We start from the raw sequence: 18,242 nt of genomic DNA on the forward strand, positions 1-18,242 counted from the left end.
CAACTTCAGCCGGTCTAACAAGAAATCCCATTACGTCTTTATGCTATTTCAATATTCAGTAGTAATTTTCTTTACTGTCTCCCATGGTTGGAACACATTCACCCGTGCAACACGATATCTGCCGGAATTTTTTCAGACATTATATGAAGATATAGTCATTAATTTGGTTGTGTTTCAAATACTTTGTCTCAATCAACAATCTGAAAAAACAATGAAATTGGCAATTTACATGGAAAACTCTTTCTGCACTATCAATAACAAAGCCATTCAAAAAAGTCGAGATAAATCTAAGAAAGCGGCGATATTGATTTTTCTGTTGACAACACTGATCATGTCCTTCATGGTTCTTCAAACAGTTATTCCTCTTAGTTCAGAAGAAATTGAACTTCAAGCCAATATTTATAAGAACAAACATCCAGGACGGATCGTCATGTCAACTCTAAGGATACCTTTCATTGATGAGACAGAATCTTGGTACTATGAGGCTATCATGCTGTGTGAGCTTTATGGTGGATTTTTTGCCATTTTGGCTACCTGTGTTATATGTACTTTTATAATCAACATAATATATTTCATGGAAGCACAATACACCATTCTCTGCCAGCATATAGAAAACCTGGGTAAAAAACTAAGGGATTCTCAGGGGCAGAGGTTTTTCTACACAAACTTGAAGAACAATGACATTAAGTACCTTTCCACTATACAAAATAAGGAGATGTTTACATCAAACAAAAGAAAACCAAGTCTAAAACAAAGACTAACGAAGGAGAAAATAATCGAACAACACTACGAGAAACTTTATCTGAGACAGATCATTTACTTTCATCAAAAGTTAATGCTATTGCAACAAAAAGTAAGTACCTAGGTACATGTTGACCATTCTGTAATAATTCACTTATTTTGTGCACATAAATTATTAAACATGTCCAGACTGGAAAGAGAGAAAAATTATGAACCCCATACCTTATAAGATTTCCTAAAAAAATACCTTATATTTTACTATCCATCATGTTATAGGGTCTGTAATTCATATATGAGAAACTTGCATAACTAAATATTATGTTATATTAATCAGTAAATACTGTACCTAGGTAGTTCTCTAGAAAGGAGTAGCTCTCATTTAGCTGTGGTAAAATCACGTGTACCAACTACCTACTATGTTTTCCTGTTGTGCCATGACTGTTTATATTTCCAGATGCAGATACTGCTCACCCCCATTGTACTACCCCTCGTAGTCTTCACTAACCTTGCTTTCTCGATTTGTCTCTATCAACTGACAGACACAAGCTCCTCTTTGTCCAAAGTCAGAAAGTGTAAATTTCTGTTCGAAATCATAACATTGACTCTGCAGTATTTCTTTTTGAACAACTCTTCAGAGGTGAGTAGATTGAACAACGAGGTGAGTAGATTGCACAACTCTTCTCACCTCTGAACTCCTCAGAGGTGAGTAGATTGAACAACTCCTTAAGCTTGGTTCAAGACCCTGCCTCTCCATACCCTCCTATCTTATTCCTCTTCCCTTCTCCATTCCTTTTCTCAGTTTTCTCTCGAGTTTTTCAAAAAGCTGATGTTTGTTTTGTTTTTAATGACAGATAATGGACGATTGCAACGCCATGGTATGTCGCTCGATAAACTCTAGTCACTGGCAACACTGTACTCTGGATACAAAACGAGGTCTCATGTCACTACTGAGGATTTGTCAGCGGCCGAACCACCTGGAGTTCTATGGAGGTGTCATCATTCCAAGCCGGGACTTCTTCTTGAAGGTCATCAAAATAGCGTATAGCTTCGTTAACTTTATCCGATGTACATAGGCACTTCCCTCTGTTATTATCATTACTATTACCTATTATATTATTTTCCCCTTTTTTCATAATCAAGCAAAGTCTTTTGTTGTAAGCAACATAATGGAGCAGTTGCAAATGGGTAAAAATTATTAATAAACTAGTGGTTAACCCGTCCTTTGTACGGGATCATCGTGGCATAAGAGTCATAACGTTTCCATTGTAAATTAAAAAGGTTCTCTAATTTTATTTATTAAGATGGTCGATTCCTACGTAAAAAGTAGTGAAAAATCCAGCTTTCCTCTAAAAATTTCCAACACAAACCTTATTTTTCCTGGGCTAATAATAACACGGGTATGGGGTAACTATAGGATAATTACATAATTACCTAATATCGTGTCAAGAGTCTATTAAATCCAAGTGTCCAAGCTAGTTTTGTCCATTTCGTACCAAGAAGTGTTTAGCCGTTTAGTCAATTTCAGATATCTTGAAAATAAAATTTGAAGTAATATTAAAATTTTTGAAAATCACAGCATAAACTGGAGGGACAATGACTTCAATTCGTATTTATTGTGACTTTTTAGACAAAATGGGATCATCCAACTTCAGCCGGTCTAACAAGAAATCCCATTACGTCTTTATGCTATTTCAATATTCAGTAGTAATTTTCCTTACTGTCTCCCATGGTTGGAACACATTCACCCGTGCAACACGATATCTGCCGGAATTTTTTCAGACATTATTTGAAGATACAGTCATTAATTTGATTGTGTTTCAAATACTTTGTCTCAATCAACAATCTGAAAAAACAATGGAATTGGCAATTTACATGGAAAACTCTTTCTGCACCATCAATAACAAAGCTATTCGAAAAGGTCGAGATAAATCTAAGAAAGCGACGATAATGTTTTTTCTGTTTGTATCACTGATGGTGTCATTCATGGGTCTTCAAACAATTATTCCTCTTAGTTCAGAAGAAATTGAACTTCAAGCCAATATTTATAAAACCAAACATCCAGAACGGATCGCCATGTCAACTCTAAGGATACCTTTCATTGATGAGACAGAATCTTGGTACTATGAGGCTATCATGCTGTGTGAGCTTTATGGTGGATTTTTTGCCATTTTGGCTACCTGTGTTATATGTACTTTTATAATCAACATAATATATTTCATGGAAGCACAATTCACCATTCTCTGCCAGCATATAGAAAACCTGGGTAAAAAATTAAGGGATTCTCAGGGGCAGAGGTTTTTCTACACAAACTTGAAGAACAATGACATTTATTACCTTTCCACTATACAAAATAAGGAGATGTTTACATCAAACAAAAGAAAACCAAGTCTAAAACAAAGACTAATGAATGAGAAAATAATCGAACAACACTACGAGAAACTTTATCTGAGACAGATCATTTACTTTCATCAAAAGTTAATGCTATTGCAACAAAAAGTAAGTACCTAGGTACATGTTGACCATTCTGTAATAATTCACTTATTTTGTGCACATAAATTATTAAACATGTCCAGACTGGAAAGAGTTTGCTCGGGACATTTGATGTGACGTCATCGCCTACGGGAGCGTATGCCGTGACGTCAAAGTTCACGATTTACCGGTTTAGCTGAGTGAGGATGAAATAAATAAGATGAGATATACGTCATGAACAGCCATGCCTTAAGGATTTACTAGCAGAAATCCGGAGCGATTGGTTCTATTTTCTCTGATTTGTTAGTTAGTTGAAAATGTTGAAAAAGATCATAGAGTACCTGTCTCTCTTAGAGATAATACCGAAGCATCTACTTAAAATACAAAATACCTACCCTTTTCCCCGTCAAATATACTAAAGACAAAATGGAAATTACCAACGTAGAAAAATTTAGACAATACAACCTCCTGGTCAAATTTCCGGTGTAGCACCCCATTATGGCGATAGTTTAAGCAACGTACTTGGTATAAAGTAATAGATTTCTCCTTAAATAAACTACATATGATTCTATGCGATTAATTGGGTAACTGATCCCAAATCATCATCAATATATCAAGATCCAACCCTGAACAGGATCCAAGGTTAATGGGAAATTCACCACAGGCTTCGGAACACAATGCATTCCAGTAGCGATATGACCATTATACGTTACAGATAAACACATTCATAAAGTAAATATTAATACCACTGTCCTTGATATTGTAAGAGTAAAGTTTGAAATTATTGAAAAATACATTGGATACAACCTCCTGGTCAAATTTCCGGCGTAGCACCCCATTATGGCGATAGTAAGCAACGTACTTGGTATAAAGTAATGGATTTCTCCTTAAATAAACTACATATGATTCTATGGGATTAATTGGGTAACTGATCCCAAATAATCATCAATATATCAAGATCCAACCCTGAACAGGATCCAAGGTTGATGGGAAATTCACCACAGGCTTCGGAACACAATGCATTCCAGTAGCGATATGACCATTATACGTTCAGCATAACAGATAAACACATTCATAAAGTAAATATTAATACCACTGTCCTTGATATTGTAAGAGTAAAGTTTGAAATTATTGAAAAATACATTGGCATAAACACTTTGGGAGGAGTTCAGAAAAAGTAAATCCCCATAGATAACTGTTCCTAGGAAATAAATCTTACTTTCGAAAACGAGCCTAATTGTCATTGTATTAGGTACCCTCGGAGCAAGAATATGTACCTAATAATTAGGTGATGCTTTCAGACACACTAACATACACCTAGGTAATAGGTAAGTCATCTATAAACATACCTAGGTAAGTCATCTATTGGGACAGAAGGAAATGAACCCTAATGATAGAGATGATTTCCTAAAATCTCGTAAAATAAAAGGAATACTTTAGGCACTTCTACCTAGATAAAGTGTACCTAATAATTAGGTACCTAATGCTTTCAGACACACTAACATACTCGTACACCTAGGTAATAGGTGAGTCATCTATAAACACACCTAGGTAAGTCATCTATTGGGACAGAAGGAAATGAACCCTAATAATAGAGATGATTTCCTAAAATCTCGTAAAACAAAAGGAATACTTTAGGCACTTCTAGATAAAGGAAAATATGTATTGGTTAGGGTTGAATGGTCGAGTTCTCTAACCCCCACGTAAACAGTTTCAATTTTAGAGGCAATATCGGTCTATCCAAGTTTGGGCTAAGACATGGGACCGTAAACTCCGGAGCCCCGGGACTAATAATAGTCTAGGCACTCTAGGCGACAAATACAATCTTAATTGCAATTTGTAGTCAGAAATACATATTCTTCTGAAATTTATTTTAACTTTAAAGTTGATGCACCTACAGACGTGAGTACCTGCAATATTCTAATTCCTATCCAAGTCTAGGTACCTGCCTACTAGAATACCATTTCTCTACCAACTCGTAAATAATACCTGTTGATATAATTGACTAACCTTTCATGTAGGTAATTATAGACATTGCTAATTATTTACAATCCCATGCTAATTACTTTGAGATAGTTGTTCTTCAATAGTTTGATTGCCTTATTATCAGCACTTGACTTTAAATGCATGTATGAAGTTTTCAATAAATGGCATCTTTGCACTAGTTTTTTTTTCTCTAATGAAAATAACTTTGCTGAATTTGCTCCAAAAGTAAAAAACTATCATAAAAAAACTTTTCATGTTATTTTATATGATTTTGAGTGTTGTTTGATTTTTACTTTCCTTTTATTAGTGGTAATCAGACCTAAAAAATCTATCAAATAGAAATAAAACTATTGTTGTATTTAATGAAAGTGTTCTTTTACTCGTAAAATACGTAGATCTTTTTTGAGGACACAGTATGTCTTCATAACTATCATTTCATTCGGATACCTGAAGCATATTTTAAGAGTGATAACTGGGTAAAGAATAGCCATATTTCACAACTCCTACTATAAAAGTTATTGGTATAACTAATTCTAGATTTCTTTCCAATGAAAGTATTTTTGTTGTAAAACGGGCAAAACCTAGAACATACACCCAATACTTATTATTCATGTTTCATATGAGACGTTATGCGTTATGTATGAAATGAACATGATAAAATATTGTTTCATATAAACAAACAATATCGATTTCAAGGAATAATATTCTTCGAATAAAGAAAGTGTTCTATGATTTCTATGATTATTTAACAGGTACCTACCTTCTTAGTATCAACACAGTTTGAAATTTAGTTTTAGACCAGAGACCATAGACACTTCATTACTAGGTCTAGATAACCCTTTAATACAGATATTTGGCAAACACGTTTGATTGATACAGAAAGGGAATTTCCTCTTGGCTTTTATGCCGGATCAGGCTTTTGGTAATCGTTTTCCTGAAGTTTTAAGTCCCAAGTCTGACTGTACTGGTAGTATCAAAGTAGGTAGTCACTCTCCATGATTCTATGGTAGATATCCTGTGTTAGATTCAAGAGGTACTCACCCACAAGTCTCACTATTGTTACCAAGCAAAGTTCTAAGGAGAGCCCTCCTGATTGCTGATTGTGATATTTGAGAAGATTACAGATATTACAAGTACACTATACTGCAGTGACTAGTCAATTGCAAGTCACCATTGTTCAGGCTCATGTCATGATCTTATCTGCAGACCTGGAGGGGTCTGCAGTCTGCACTATTGGTACAGTCATCGGTGCATTGTGCTGTGTAAATGTTTAATTTTGAAAGGATTCCGCAAGACAACGTCTCAATATTTAGAAAATGAAAGTTAAAGGCAGCCCGCGGATAACTTTTTATCGTTTAAAACACACAATTGATATAATGATTACCCACTCGTATGTAACGAGTAAGCACCTATTAATAGTTTTATACTTATAAAATATACTTTATACGTAAAGACGGGTTCGTTAATGTGCAATAGTACATCAGTGAATTGTAGGGCCCAAAATTAAGGCCCTATGTCGCCCCTGCAGACCAGAATCTAGGGTTTTCATTTTCATCGATCATAAATGTCTTGAACGATTGATTGGTTTTACCTTATTGGTGATCCAATTTATGATTTACAATATTGAATGTGTGAAGACTATCTAGAATCTAGGGTCTTCATTTTCATCGATCATAAATGTCTTGAACGATTGATTGGTTTTACCTTATTGGTGATCCAATTTATGATTTACAATATTGAATGTGAGATACGAGTACTTGGAATAAAAATGTCCTTGCACTTCAGATACAGATACCTGATTGTACATTTTGATTGTATTGTACTGTAGTTATTCAGTAAATATAACTTTAACTAGTACAATCTAAACTTTTTATCCAATTGATGCAGTGCAGCAATCTAACAAAAATTGGCAGATAAAGTAAAAATAATTAGTAGACAAAGATAAGCAAAAATATACCTACTTTAGGTAGGTAGGTAGGTACCTAAACAAGCCAATAACGTTTTTTACATAAAGTTCCAGTTGTTGATGCAGTTCACTTGAGTGAGAATTCAGAAATTGTTGATTTACCAAAGAAGACTCTGCATTCCAATTAAGGTATAACAATATGGACATGTATCAATATAATCTTCATATTTTTATCTCTAGGCCTTAAAATGTTGGAATAAAAACGTCCTTGCACTTTTGATACAGATATATGATTGTACATTTTGATTGTATTGTACTGTAGTTATTCAGTAAATATAACTTTAACTAGTACAATCTAAACTTTTTGTTCAATTGATGCAGTGCAGCAATCTAACAAAAATTGGCAGATAAAGTAAAAATAATTAGTAGACAAAGATAAGCAAAAATATACCTACTTGTTGATGAACTTTGCTCGGAAAATTATTGAAAAGTAGGTATATTATTTATTGATTCTTGTGCACGTCTTTAGATATACGTATAGTTTAAAAGTTTACTTTGACCCTAAATTATACAACAGCTAAGAAGAAGTTGTGTGCATCTCTAGGAATCTTAGAAAGTGAATGAATTTCATTCCACTTGAATAAATGCCAATTATCAAATTCAAACACCATCGTATTCATAGCAGATTTTATTGGCAATATTCTATACAAATATCGGGGAAATTTTAATGAATTTACTCCTAAATTGAATTCGTAACTAAATATTATCAGAAGCATTTTTGGAGTACGTTTTTGGCTGTTAGGTTCAATTTTATAATCGTGATTGATCACAGTTATCGGTACTATATTGTTACTTATTCTGTATTATTCGTGTGGAGCAACATATCAATGACTTATAGATTTTTATTAAAATCTTTGAAAGACCGATCTGAAGTTATCTTCTATTGAATAAGGCAAACAATAACCTTCTTAGTATCAACACAGTTTGAAATTTAGTTTTAGACCAGAGACCATAGACACTTCATTACTAGGTCTAGATAACCCTTTAATACAGATATTTGGCAAACACGTTTGATTGATACAGAAAGGGAATTTCCTCTTGGCTTTTATGCCGGAAAGAATTCTGAAGAAGGAACAAAGATTTCTGAAGAAGAAATGGAGAATTCTGAAGTCCTTCTGTAGAGAAATTGAAGGCAAGATTTAAAATTTGTGTAAATTGTAAAAGAGACAGTTCACAACCAAATTTGCCTAAAATCCCTCCCCATTTCTGAAAGTCAACTTTTAAAAGAGTTCATATTGTGCTTCTCAAACAATTTACCATGTGATTTCTGGCAGGTAACTAACATGTCAGTACCTATGGTTCACGATAAAGACCTGCATGTTGGAGATATTAATAACCATGAGAGTTTGCCTGCTATAGTACTTTCAAACGAAAAAGGGAAGTTTCAGTTTTCAAAATTTGCAGGAAACGTATGGACGAATTAGAAGTTTTGCAAGCCTGTTTGTTGAAGTGATGTTTGTATGTTATTGAATAAAAAACGTCGGATCGCATTGAAAGGAACTAGGAATCAAGAGCAGTATTGATGGCGGGAAAATTTCTGGTTTATTTTATGGCGGCTTAAAGTGATTCATTGTATAGCTTCGAGCAATGCAGTCGTAATATTGAAACATTATTACACTACCTGCTTTAAATCGGTCTTTGGAGTTTAGATAGGAAAAAATTAACAGGGAAATTCCCAGAGTATTTAGCTATACCTACCTGTGACCAAATTTGGTATCTCCTATGGGCTAGGATAACAAATTGCGCTATGTTACCTATGTAGATCTTTGGCAAAATCTTTAACTAGTACCTCTGCAGGTAATGAATTCAAAGAATATCGTTGAAGTAATGTACTTAACGATCAGGTATCCTCATGAAGTTTATTGCGCCCACAAACTGGCTTATCTAAATCTTCATACATAGTAAGATACTTTGTATGAAGATTTAGATTTAGATACTCTCAAGTTATTTTAGTCACAATCTTTTACTCTGTCAGGTGTATACTGGATGTAGAAACAGGCAAAGTGCACAATCTTTGTGATCGATTCTGCAAAAGATTCTCGTACGTATACGATGAGAAAGGAAAAACGTATAGGACTTGTCACGAATTCATCGAGAGGCAAAACTTCGAGACTTCGACGCCAATAGTTACCAATGATACAACCTCTTCAGAGGTGAGTAGATTGAACAACTCCTCAGAGGTGAGTAGATTGAACAACTCCTTAGAGGTGAGTAGATTGAACAACTCCTCAGAGGTGAGTAGATTGAACAACTCCTCAGAGGTGAGTAGATTGCACAACTCTTCAGAGGTGAGTAGATTGCACAACTCTTCAGAGGTGAGTAGATTGAACAACTCCTTAGAGGTGAGTAGATTGAACTACTCCTCAGAGGTGAGTAGATTGAACAACTCCTCAGAGGTGAGTAGATTGAACAACTCTTCAGAGGTGAGTAGACGTTGGAAGTTATTTCATGTAAGTAGATTCGAACCACCTGGAGTTCTACGGAGGTGTCATCATTCCAAGCCGGGCCTTCTTCTTGAAGGTCATCAAAATAGCGTACAGCTTCGTTAACTTCATGCGATGTACAAGAAGTACGTATTAGGTACTTCTGTACACAGAAAGCCCACTCTGACTTAGGTGGTTGCCCCTAAAAGTGACCCGAGATTGCTTTGAAGAGTGTAAACTTGAGTTTATTCCACATGCGATGTACAAGTACATATTAGGTACTTCCGTACACAGAAAGCCCACTCTGACTTAGGTGGTTGCCCCTAAAAGTGACCCGAGATTGCTTTGAAGAGTGTAAACTTGAGTTTATTCCAGAGTCCAGACTATACCCTAGATCTGAAGCATTAAAGTTCCGAGGAAGATCGCAGGCCAGTTCGTTGAAAGTTGCTGCGAGATTCTCAGATGATGAACCGATAGCAGTAGTATAGTACAAAACACCTAAAATTCGAATGTAAACAAAATTCTAGTTGTAAACAAACTTTTGATGGAGACAGGTAACGACTTAAATGGAATTGTTCAAACTATCAAAGAGCTAGAGGATTCGAGAAATGCCTACTCATGTGCGAACCAGAAACTCGCACAAACAGTGCATGATTTGGAAGATGAACTGGAAAACTACGAACAAATACAACATGAGGATAAAATGTTGATTGACGAACAACAGTCGACCATCCAAACGCTGACACATGAGAACAAGGCTCTACAAAGCACACTCAAACTAAAAGAAGTGGAACTGGATGAACTGCGACATCTGTATCGAGATATGGAAGATCTACAGCGGGAAAACGACAACCTCTTGAAAAATAAGGCAGTATGTGAAATACAGAGATGTAAATTGGCGGAAAGTATAAATGAACTTGAGGAGGTGGTGAAAGAAAAAGATTTTACAATAGGGAGACAAGAGGCCCAACTCGGTCAGATGCAGATGAAACTTAATGATTATCGGAAGTCCATGGACACCTTGACCGAAGAGAATGAAAACCTCACAAAACGGTATGAAGAGTGCAAGACAAATTTAAAGGACGCAACCATGGAAAACGATAGACTGGTGGAAAAGCAAAGGCTGTGTGACATGGGACGGCAGAAGCTAGAAGAGACAAACAAGAAGAATTGCAACTACATAAAACAACTGAAAAACGAGTTGGCCAAGGAAAATACCCTTAATCACAAGGCGCAGAATAAAATAAGTGAGCTTGAAGAAGAGCAGAACAAGAGTAAACGGAAAATAGATCAGCTCAAAGCAGAAAACATGAATCTTCAGGAGGATTTGCATGACAAGCATAACGACATTGAAAATCTACGTGCAGAGTTGAAGAGGAAAACCGAAGAGTTTGAGAACTACAAAAACACGATATGCAGTCTCAAGCAGAAGATCATGACAAATAGAGACAACACACCCGCTCCCATCTGTACGGTGTATGGTGGACGCTCTCGATCCAATCACCGAAAGAGTAGACTGAGGACGCAACAGATTTCCATTCAGTGTTTGGATCAGATGGAAAACTCGTATCTAAACGCACGGGAGAATTCATTCTGCACCCAAGTGGTTGAATATGCTCCCAGTCCTAGTGGATATGTTAGTACTGTTGGAGATTACTGTGGTGTGGGGAATGACTATAGAGCTGATAAAGAAGCGGATTATAATAAAATAGGCGACTGTGCAGATGTGTCCTTCAGCAAAAGTAAAAACAAGCGATGGCGAGTATCAAGGAAGGCGAAACATAAATGATCACAGGTTGCAGATCTTAAAAGCTCTCTTGTTTTAATTTTGAAGAAAAAAGTTTCAATTTAAATTCAACCTACTGGAAACATAAATGATCACAGGTTGCAGATGTTAAAAGCTCTCTTGTTTTAATTTTGAAGAAAAAAGTTTCAATTTAAATTCAACCTACTGTAACTATAACTAGGTACTTATGTAGTAACAGAACTCTGAAAAAAGCACTGCCCTTCTTGAATAATACCAGGAACTTGGAACTCACTAAGGGATTAAAGTCATAAATAAAAGTTCTTGGAATTTGAATAATATTCTGTGGTCGCAAGACGTCAAGATGTTCAAATCCCTCAAAATCTTTTCTTTACAAACATTTTGACCACAAACGTAGCCTGGCATAAGACAGAGCTTAGTATTTACAGAGAAAAATTGGATGTCGTTCAAAGACGGGATAATGTATTTTGCAAGGATTCTGATTCGGAGATTCGACACGTAAATCATACGATCAGTGACAGAGTCAGACACCAGGCTTAGCTTTACCAAAACTAATCAAACAATACAGGGTGTCCGGAAACAAGAGGTGTGTCAGGAGTGAGTGAGCAGGAACCAACTCTTTTCAGTGGCCCACTCAGTGAATGAGTCAGATCTTAGCTACCTGTACCTTTGGAAGGGTGAGATTGAACGGTCTATTCAAAAGAGTGAACAACATTACTAACGGGGACCATCACCATCAAATTTAGCAGTGCCTATTTCTGAAAGACATGGCCTCTTGTACTTTTATTTTATTGGAGGTCCGGCAGGTAATAACTTTGGTAAAAGGAACAGTAACAACGAAGGTACGAAGGTCTCATCGTCCCACAATTGAGGATAGGAGGAGGAGGAGCAGGAGGAGGAGGAGAAGGAGGAGCAGGAGGAGGAGAAGCAGGAGGAGGAGGAGGAGGAGGACAGGATAAGAGAAAGCCAGCCGTTCCGAGAACGAACTTTGTCTGTTTAGGATAACCGCCCCTCGGGCGGGAATCGAATCCACTATCTAGCGTTCACAAGGCAGGCGTTCAACCTTCCAAGCTAATTAGGCTGACAAAGCCATGTTTGGAGACAACCAAAAATACAAGGAAATAATATCGCTCCCTGTATTATTCTAGGCAACCCTATAAAATCAGATTTAACTGTTCGAGAAGCAGGGTTTTATGAACTTTTTTTTTATTATTTAATATCGCATTAGCAACAGTAGATATGGCTGGGTTTTATTAGGTTTCTAATATTTTTATTATCAGGATATTGTTTCCGAGCATCATCATGGAGATTGGAAGCTTTGTCTATAAAAATCCGTTCGTTTCTTTCGCTGCTTGTAAAATTCTGACATTGGATGACTCAGAAGTCGTGCTCTAATAATATTGTCCTCTATTCTAATGCTTTTTTATTGTTTAGACTGCGGAGGTAAAGGGACTTTTCAGCCTATCCCTGCAGGATAAACAAGGTATAATCTATTCTACACCTAAGCCTTAGAGTTAGCTTCTTTGTCGACTTGGCCACTTTAGTTTTTCACTTACCGAGCCAGTTTCATACTTGTCCTGTGGCTGAATGAACTGCCTCTGTTGACCTCGTAGGAACTGATCCAGATTATAAGTAAATGCTTGTAAAATATACCTACAAGTTAAAAAAAAGTGGTAGGGTCATAAGTAGACAGATACCTAACCCTAAATAACCTAAACTCATTTTTTTTTCTTTTTAATTTAAACAGCCTGGATGGTTGATTAAATGCTTACTTACATCCTTAGTCATAACGTCCAATAGGTCTTCAAAGCTCTTCGCTCTGGGCAGGTTAGAATAGGCTCTGAAATCATTGTAACACGGCATTCCGAAATCTCGCTGTCTCTGAATACTGATGGCCTCCAAGTCATCCCCATATGAACGCTTACCATGGAACAGCATGCTGTTGATCTGAGGAGGGGGAAAAAATATGAGAAATCTGACATGAGAATTGTTAACACATTTTTAAAGACAACCAAAATTAGCGTCCCATGGTAACTGGATTTTTCAACATTATTTGACGAAAACTCGTTTCATTTGAACCCAACAACTCCGGGTGGAGTGTTAAGACTCCTAACCACTTGGCCACTGTGGTAGATTCTTATAAGCTTAACCCGACTTGTATTGTAATCATTCTTATAAGCTTAACCCGACTTGTATTGTTTGCTGTTTGCCCCTACACCTGTTGACCTGTTTTCCCATACACCGGCATGTTCCATGTTCCCCATAATATGTCAACATCCCTACATGAGACATTGTTTAGACTGCGGAGGTAAAGGGACTTTTCAGCCTATCCCTGCAGGATAAACAAGGTATAATCTATTCTACACAAAAAATTATGAGAAATCTGACATGAGAATTGCTAACACATTTTTAACACACATAGGTAAAACAAAATTAGCGTCCCGGTAACTGGATTTTTCAACATTATTTGACGAAAACTCGTTTCATTTGAACCCAACAACTCCGGGTGGAAGGTCAGTGCTCCTAACCACTTGGCCACTGTGGTAGATTCTTATAAGCTTAACCCGACTTGTAGGGCTGTTTGGCCCTACACCTGTTGACCTGTTTTCCCATACACCGGCATGTTCCATGTTCCCCATAATATGTCAACATACCTACATGAGACCTTGGTTAGACTGCGGAGGTAAAGGGACTTTTCAGCCTATCCCTGCAGGATAAACAAGGTATAATCTATTCTACACCTGTCTTACACTCGTATTTATGAACAAGAATGATCGTTCTTAGATCAGTCTCAAGTCAAAATTGACCAATCAAATGCCTTGAGACTATGCTTGGCACGAACTTAAGAGCCAGCATTTTGTTCATAAATATGGGTGTTAGAGTTAGCTTCTTTGTCGAATTGGCCACTATAGTTTTTCACTTACCGAGCCAGTTTCATACTTGTCCTGTGGCTGAATGAACTGCCTCTGTTGACCTCGTAGGAACTGATCCAGATTATTCTGTACGATATAGGGACGTTGCATCCAGGAAACCAGTTCGATCTCGGAGGATATGCCCACCTTGTTCGCCAATCTAGAAGATAAAGTATCATGATTTATTTGTGGTGAAGCTGAGAGCTTCTTCACAATTTTTGTGGATATCACAGCATTACTAAGAGCCTCCTGTACTGTTTAATATAGGGACGTTGCATCCAGGAAACCAGTTCGATCTCGGAGGATATGCCCACCTTGTTCGCCAATCTAGAAGATAAAATAGGTATCATGATTTATTTGTGGTGAAGCTGAGAGCTTCTTCACAATTTTTGTGGATATCACAGCATTACTAAGAGCCTCCTGTACTGTTTCTGTCATATCTATAATATTTCTTTTTACTCTGGTAATGCCGCCACTGGTCGCTAGGTACTCGCTGAGTGCACCCCGAACTCCAAGCACAGAGCCGAAAAAAAACCTCGGCCCCGCCGGGAATCGAACCCGGACCTCCTGCTCTATTCTAATGCTTTTTTATGCTTATTTAGATACTTACTGAATGAGAATAGGTAAACATTAAATTATTTTCGCCTAAGATCGAAGCCCTACTGTCAAATTTTCAAATGAGATAGAATAAAATCCCAAAATCCTACACCTCGGCTGGGATCGAACGAGCTCTTTTCTGCAGAAGTACTTAATCAGATTTGAAGTAAATTTCTCGAGTTCCGATGTACTTGGACTGACAGTAGCTTTAATCTCTAGTTTAATGATTAGCTAATCTAATAGTTTAATTTTACTGTAGTTTTAAGTTAGGGACTTGGTGTACTAATGGGTAGCCCCCGTGAATTGAAATAAAATAAAAAAAAATCTCATTGGTGGAATGACATTGTTGACGTAGTCAAGTCCATTTGAAATGAAGTATTCAAGTCCAGGAATTGCATCAACCGAACCAGTCTACCGAAGACTGGTTGGCGTAAGTTTCGTATGCCAAGGGAGACATTTGAAAATGGTTGAGGAAGTAATGTGATACCTTGGGGGGACACCTTCAGCTCTGAGCTTTTCCAACTTGTAGAGCTAATCAACTGATGGTGCACCAATATGGTTTGATTTTTTACGGCACCAAACTCTCTCTATTAATTTCCTACAAGTTTTATTAAGTCTTATAAGTTTTGATCAAGTTTCATGGGCTTTACTACTTAATTAAACGCACTTTGATCAAGTGCGCAATCCTTCAAGCCAAATAGATAAAGTGCCTTTGTCCAAAATGAAGATGACCAACTACCTAGTTGATAGATGATAGACAATCAATCTACTTTTTCCCGTAGACCAAGTTGATGTTAATCAATTTATTACCTAAGTGATAACAAATTACGCCTACGTAGTCTAGGTACTTAAGTACAAATGAATTAGTAAGCTTTACAAATAAATAAACACCTACCCACGTAGGTATAAATCTGTAGGTACGAGTAGATTGAACAACTCCTCAGAGGTGAGTAGATTGAACAACTCCTCAGAGGTGAGTAGATTGAACAACAGGTACGTACAATGTGCTCATTTATACCTACGGAATCCACTGAGGGCCATCCATCTTATGAATAATATTTTCTGCAGTTGCCTGCACTACAATTAAAATTTACTTTATACCTACGGAATCCACTGAGGGCCATCCATCTTATGAATAATATTTTCTGCAGTTGCCTGCACTACAATTAAAATTTACTTAGCTTCCTTAGAGGTGAGTAGATTGAACAACTCCTTAGAGGTGAGTAGATTGAACAACTCCTCAGAGGTGAGTAGATTGAACTACTTTTTTTTTGTTCTTCATGAGTGTTTGAAGCTGTTGACCATCTCCAGGTTACACCTTCCACTTGGTCAAATCCAACTGAGGTAACTTCGAACATGGACGTGTTCTTCATGAGTGTTTGAAGCTGTTGACCATCTCCAGGTTACACCTTCCACTTGGTCAAATCCAACTGAGGTAACTTCGAACATGGACGTAGCCCATTTCTGAAAAATAGAAAACCATTCAGGAAGAGTTTAAGTTGACAGATTAGCCTAGTTAGGTTGGCGTTGTAAGCGCTGGGTCGCGGGTTCGAACAAAACACGAGGTGAACTTTATCTTAAACAGATATTAGGTTATTTGTCGGAACGGCTGGAACTATAAGACGTCAGGTGTTTAAGGAGTCCTGAAAATGGTCTGTTGTTTAAGGAGTAATTTTAAGTCCCAACTGTCCTTACTTACCCTGGAAGAGCCTTGTTCATGTTGTTAGGATGGACAAGGGATATGTCGTTACCTCCCTGACAGAACAACCATCCAGAAGATGTCTTCCTCAGCTCATCCAGTTGCTCTGAAAAAAAAAGCAAACAATTATTCTAGGTGAAGACGTAGAGAGAACCTCACAAATGTCACAATTCCTCACAATTTTTACAGGCATCACAGGCCAGTAATGTTAGAAGCTATTTTTTTTTCTTTTTTTTTTAAAGAGGTTTGACAGAGGGAACTGTAACTGCTATGGTCTTATCGTCTCGAAATCGAAGAGAGAAGGAAGACAGGATAGGAGAAAGCCAGCCGTTCCGAGAACGAACATTATCCCATCAGGATAAAATCCGCCCCGGGCGGGAATCGAACCCGCGGCCTAGCGCTTACAAGGCAGACGCACTACCAACTAAGCTAACTAACTTTTAAAAGTGCGATAATAAGTTGTAATAATATCCATTTACACTGACAAGTCCATTCGAAGCGCTTCTAATTCAAACTTTTTTGCCCCAGAAAATTTCCCTCTCGAACCAAAAAATTCATAAAAAAAAGCCACTCTTAGGCTTAGGTGTAGGGGCAACTGCCCCAAATTATGGGTTAAGCTTTTAGTTATTTATTTATTTAAATACACGAGCGGACCCTTTACTAACTTATGTACATACATCGTATGCCCTAACTATCTTAATCTAACTTAAACTAAAATTACTAAATAGAAAACTATAGGTATAATATTCAAGGGGTGTGGAGTCCCGACAGAAAGCGACTCCTAATTCCGGCAATGGTAATAGTACGGACATCAATTTCAGAAGACATCAAATTGGCTGTCCTCTGAAAACGAATCAGGGGTGAAGGAGTCCCGACAGAAAGCGACTCCTAATTCCGGCAATGGTAATAGTACGGACATCAATTTCAGAAGACATCGAATTGGCTGCCCTCTGAAAACGAATCAGGGGTGAGTTTTGGACATAGTTGGAACGAGCAAATGAAGGATAGAAAGGGATGCTATTCTTCTTACCCAATGTGAAGGAACCGGATTGGTTGGCGAAGGTCAGGAAGTACCGGTCGCCATGTTTCCACCGATAGAACTGCTCGGCCACCAGATTGCGGAATGTCGGCCCGAACAGGCCGCCATCCTTGGTGGGCCGTTCGTAAAGGCCGCCAACATAGAGGTCAATAAGATCCACACTCGAGTAGACCGACTTCAACTGTTCAATATCCTGGAAGGGAAGAAATTCGTAAATGGGTATTTAAACATTATAATACCTATGTAGATTTTTTTTTAAAAAATATTTTATTTAATGAATTTGATAAACAAAAAATCTGAAAGACAGATAAACAATAAATCAACAAGTAGCTTAGCCTCTGGATATGGAATGTAAAAAAAGTGTCCCAGAAATTTTTAATCAATTAAAAATGATAAACTTAATTAAAATAGTAACAAGGAATGTCAATTTGAATTTTTTTCCTGTCTTTTTTCTACAGATTTTTTCTGCGTAAGTAAATGCTTGTAAAAAATACCTACAAGTTCAAAAAAAAAAAAAAGTGGTAGGGTCATAAGTAGACAGATACCTAACCCTAAATAACCTAAACTCATTTTTTTTTTTTTTTTTTTTTTTTATTTAAAACACCGGGTGGGGTGTTAAAAAGTTTATTTACCTCTTTTTTCTAC

The 18,242-nt window shown here is 37.0% G+C and overlaps 2 protein-coding genes and 1 pseudogene across 2 annotated transcripts; 2 read left to right on the forward strand and 1 right to left on the reverse strand.

Moving 5' to 3' along the window:
- Positions 1-331: 331 nt before the first annotated feature.
- LOC113470827 lies at positions 332-1,814 on the forward strand. Its single transcript, XM_026829549.1, has 3 exons — positions 332-520; positions 1,196-1,378; positions 1,593-1,814. The coding sequence occupies exons 1-3, from the start codon at positions 332-334 to the stop codon at positions 1,812-1,814; spliced, it is 594 nt and encodes a 197-aa protein (XP_026685350.1).
- Positions 1,815-9,997: 8,183 nt separating this feature from the next.
- LOC103517458 (WEB family protein At4g27595, chloroplastic-like) lies at positions 9,998-11,396 on the forward strand. The gene has a single exon (XM_008482492.2). It carries the CDS (start codon positions 10,130-10,132, stop codon positions 11,372-11,374), a length of 1,245 nt encoding a protein of 414 aa, XP_008480714.1. The 5' UTR covers positions 9,998-10,129; the 3' UTR covers positions 11,375-11,396.
- Positions 11,397-16,235: 4,839 nt separating this feature from the next.
- The window catches only part of LOC103517461, a 30,918-nt pseudogene continuing 28,911 nt past the window's right edge, over positions 16,236-18,242 (reverse strand).

Source organism: Diaphorina citri, unplaced genomic scaffold (genome assembly GCF_000475195.1).
Source record: "Diaphorina citri unplaced genomic scaffold, Diaci psyllid genome assembly version 1.1 scaffold1856, whole genome shotgun sequence".
Classification (NCBI taxonomy): domain Eukaryota; kingdom Metazoa; phylum Arthropoda; class Insecta; order Hemiptera; family Psyllidae; genus Diaphorina; species Diaphorina citri.

Excerpts from the sequence above, each read along its gene's own strand:
- LOC113470827 (XM_026829549.1), top strand. The coding sequence starts at position 332 with ATGTCCTTCATGGTTCTTCAAACAGTTATTCCTCTTAGTTCAGAAGAA. Across the intron at positions 521-1,195 it reads AGCTTTATGGTGGATTTTTT|ATGCAGATACTGCTCACCCC; the intron begins GCCATTTTGGCT and ends TTATATTTCCAG. Across the intron at positions 1,379-1,592 it reads TTTTGAACAACTCTTCAGAG|ATAATGGACGATTGCAACGC; the intron begins GTGAGTAGATTG and ends TTTTAATGACAG.
- LOC103517458 (XM_008482492.2), top strand. The coding sequence starts at position 10,130 with ATGGAGACAGGTAACGACTTAAATGGAATTGTTCAAACTATCAAAGAG.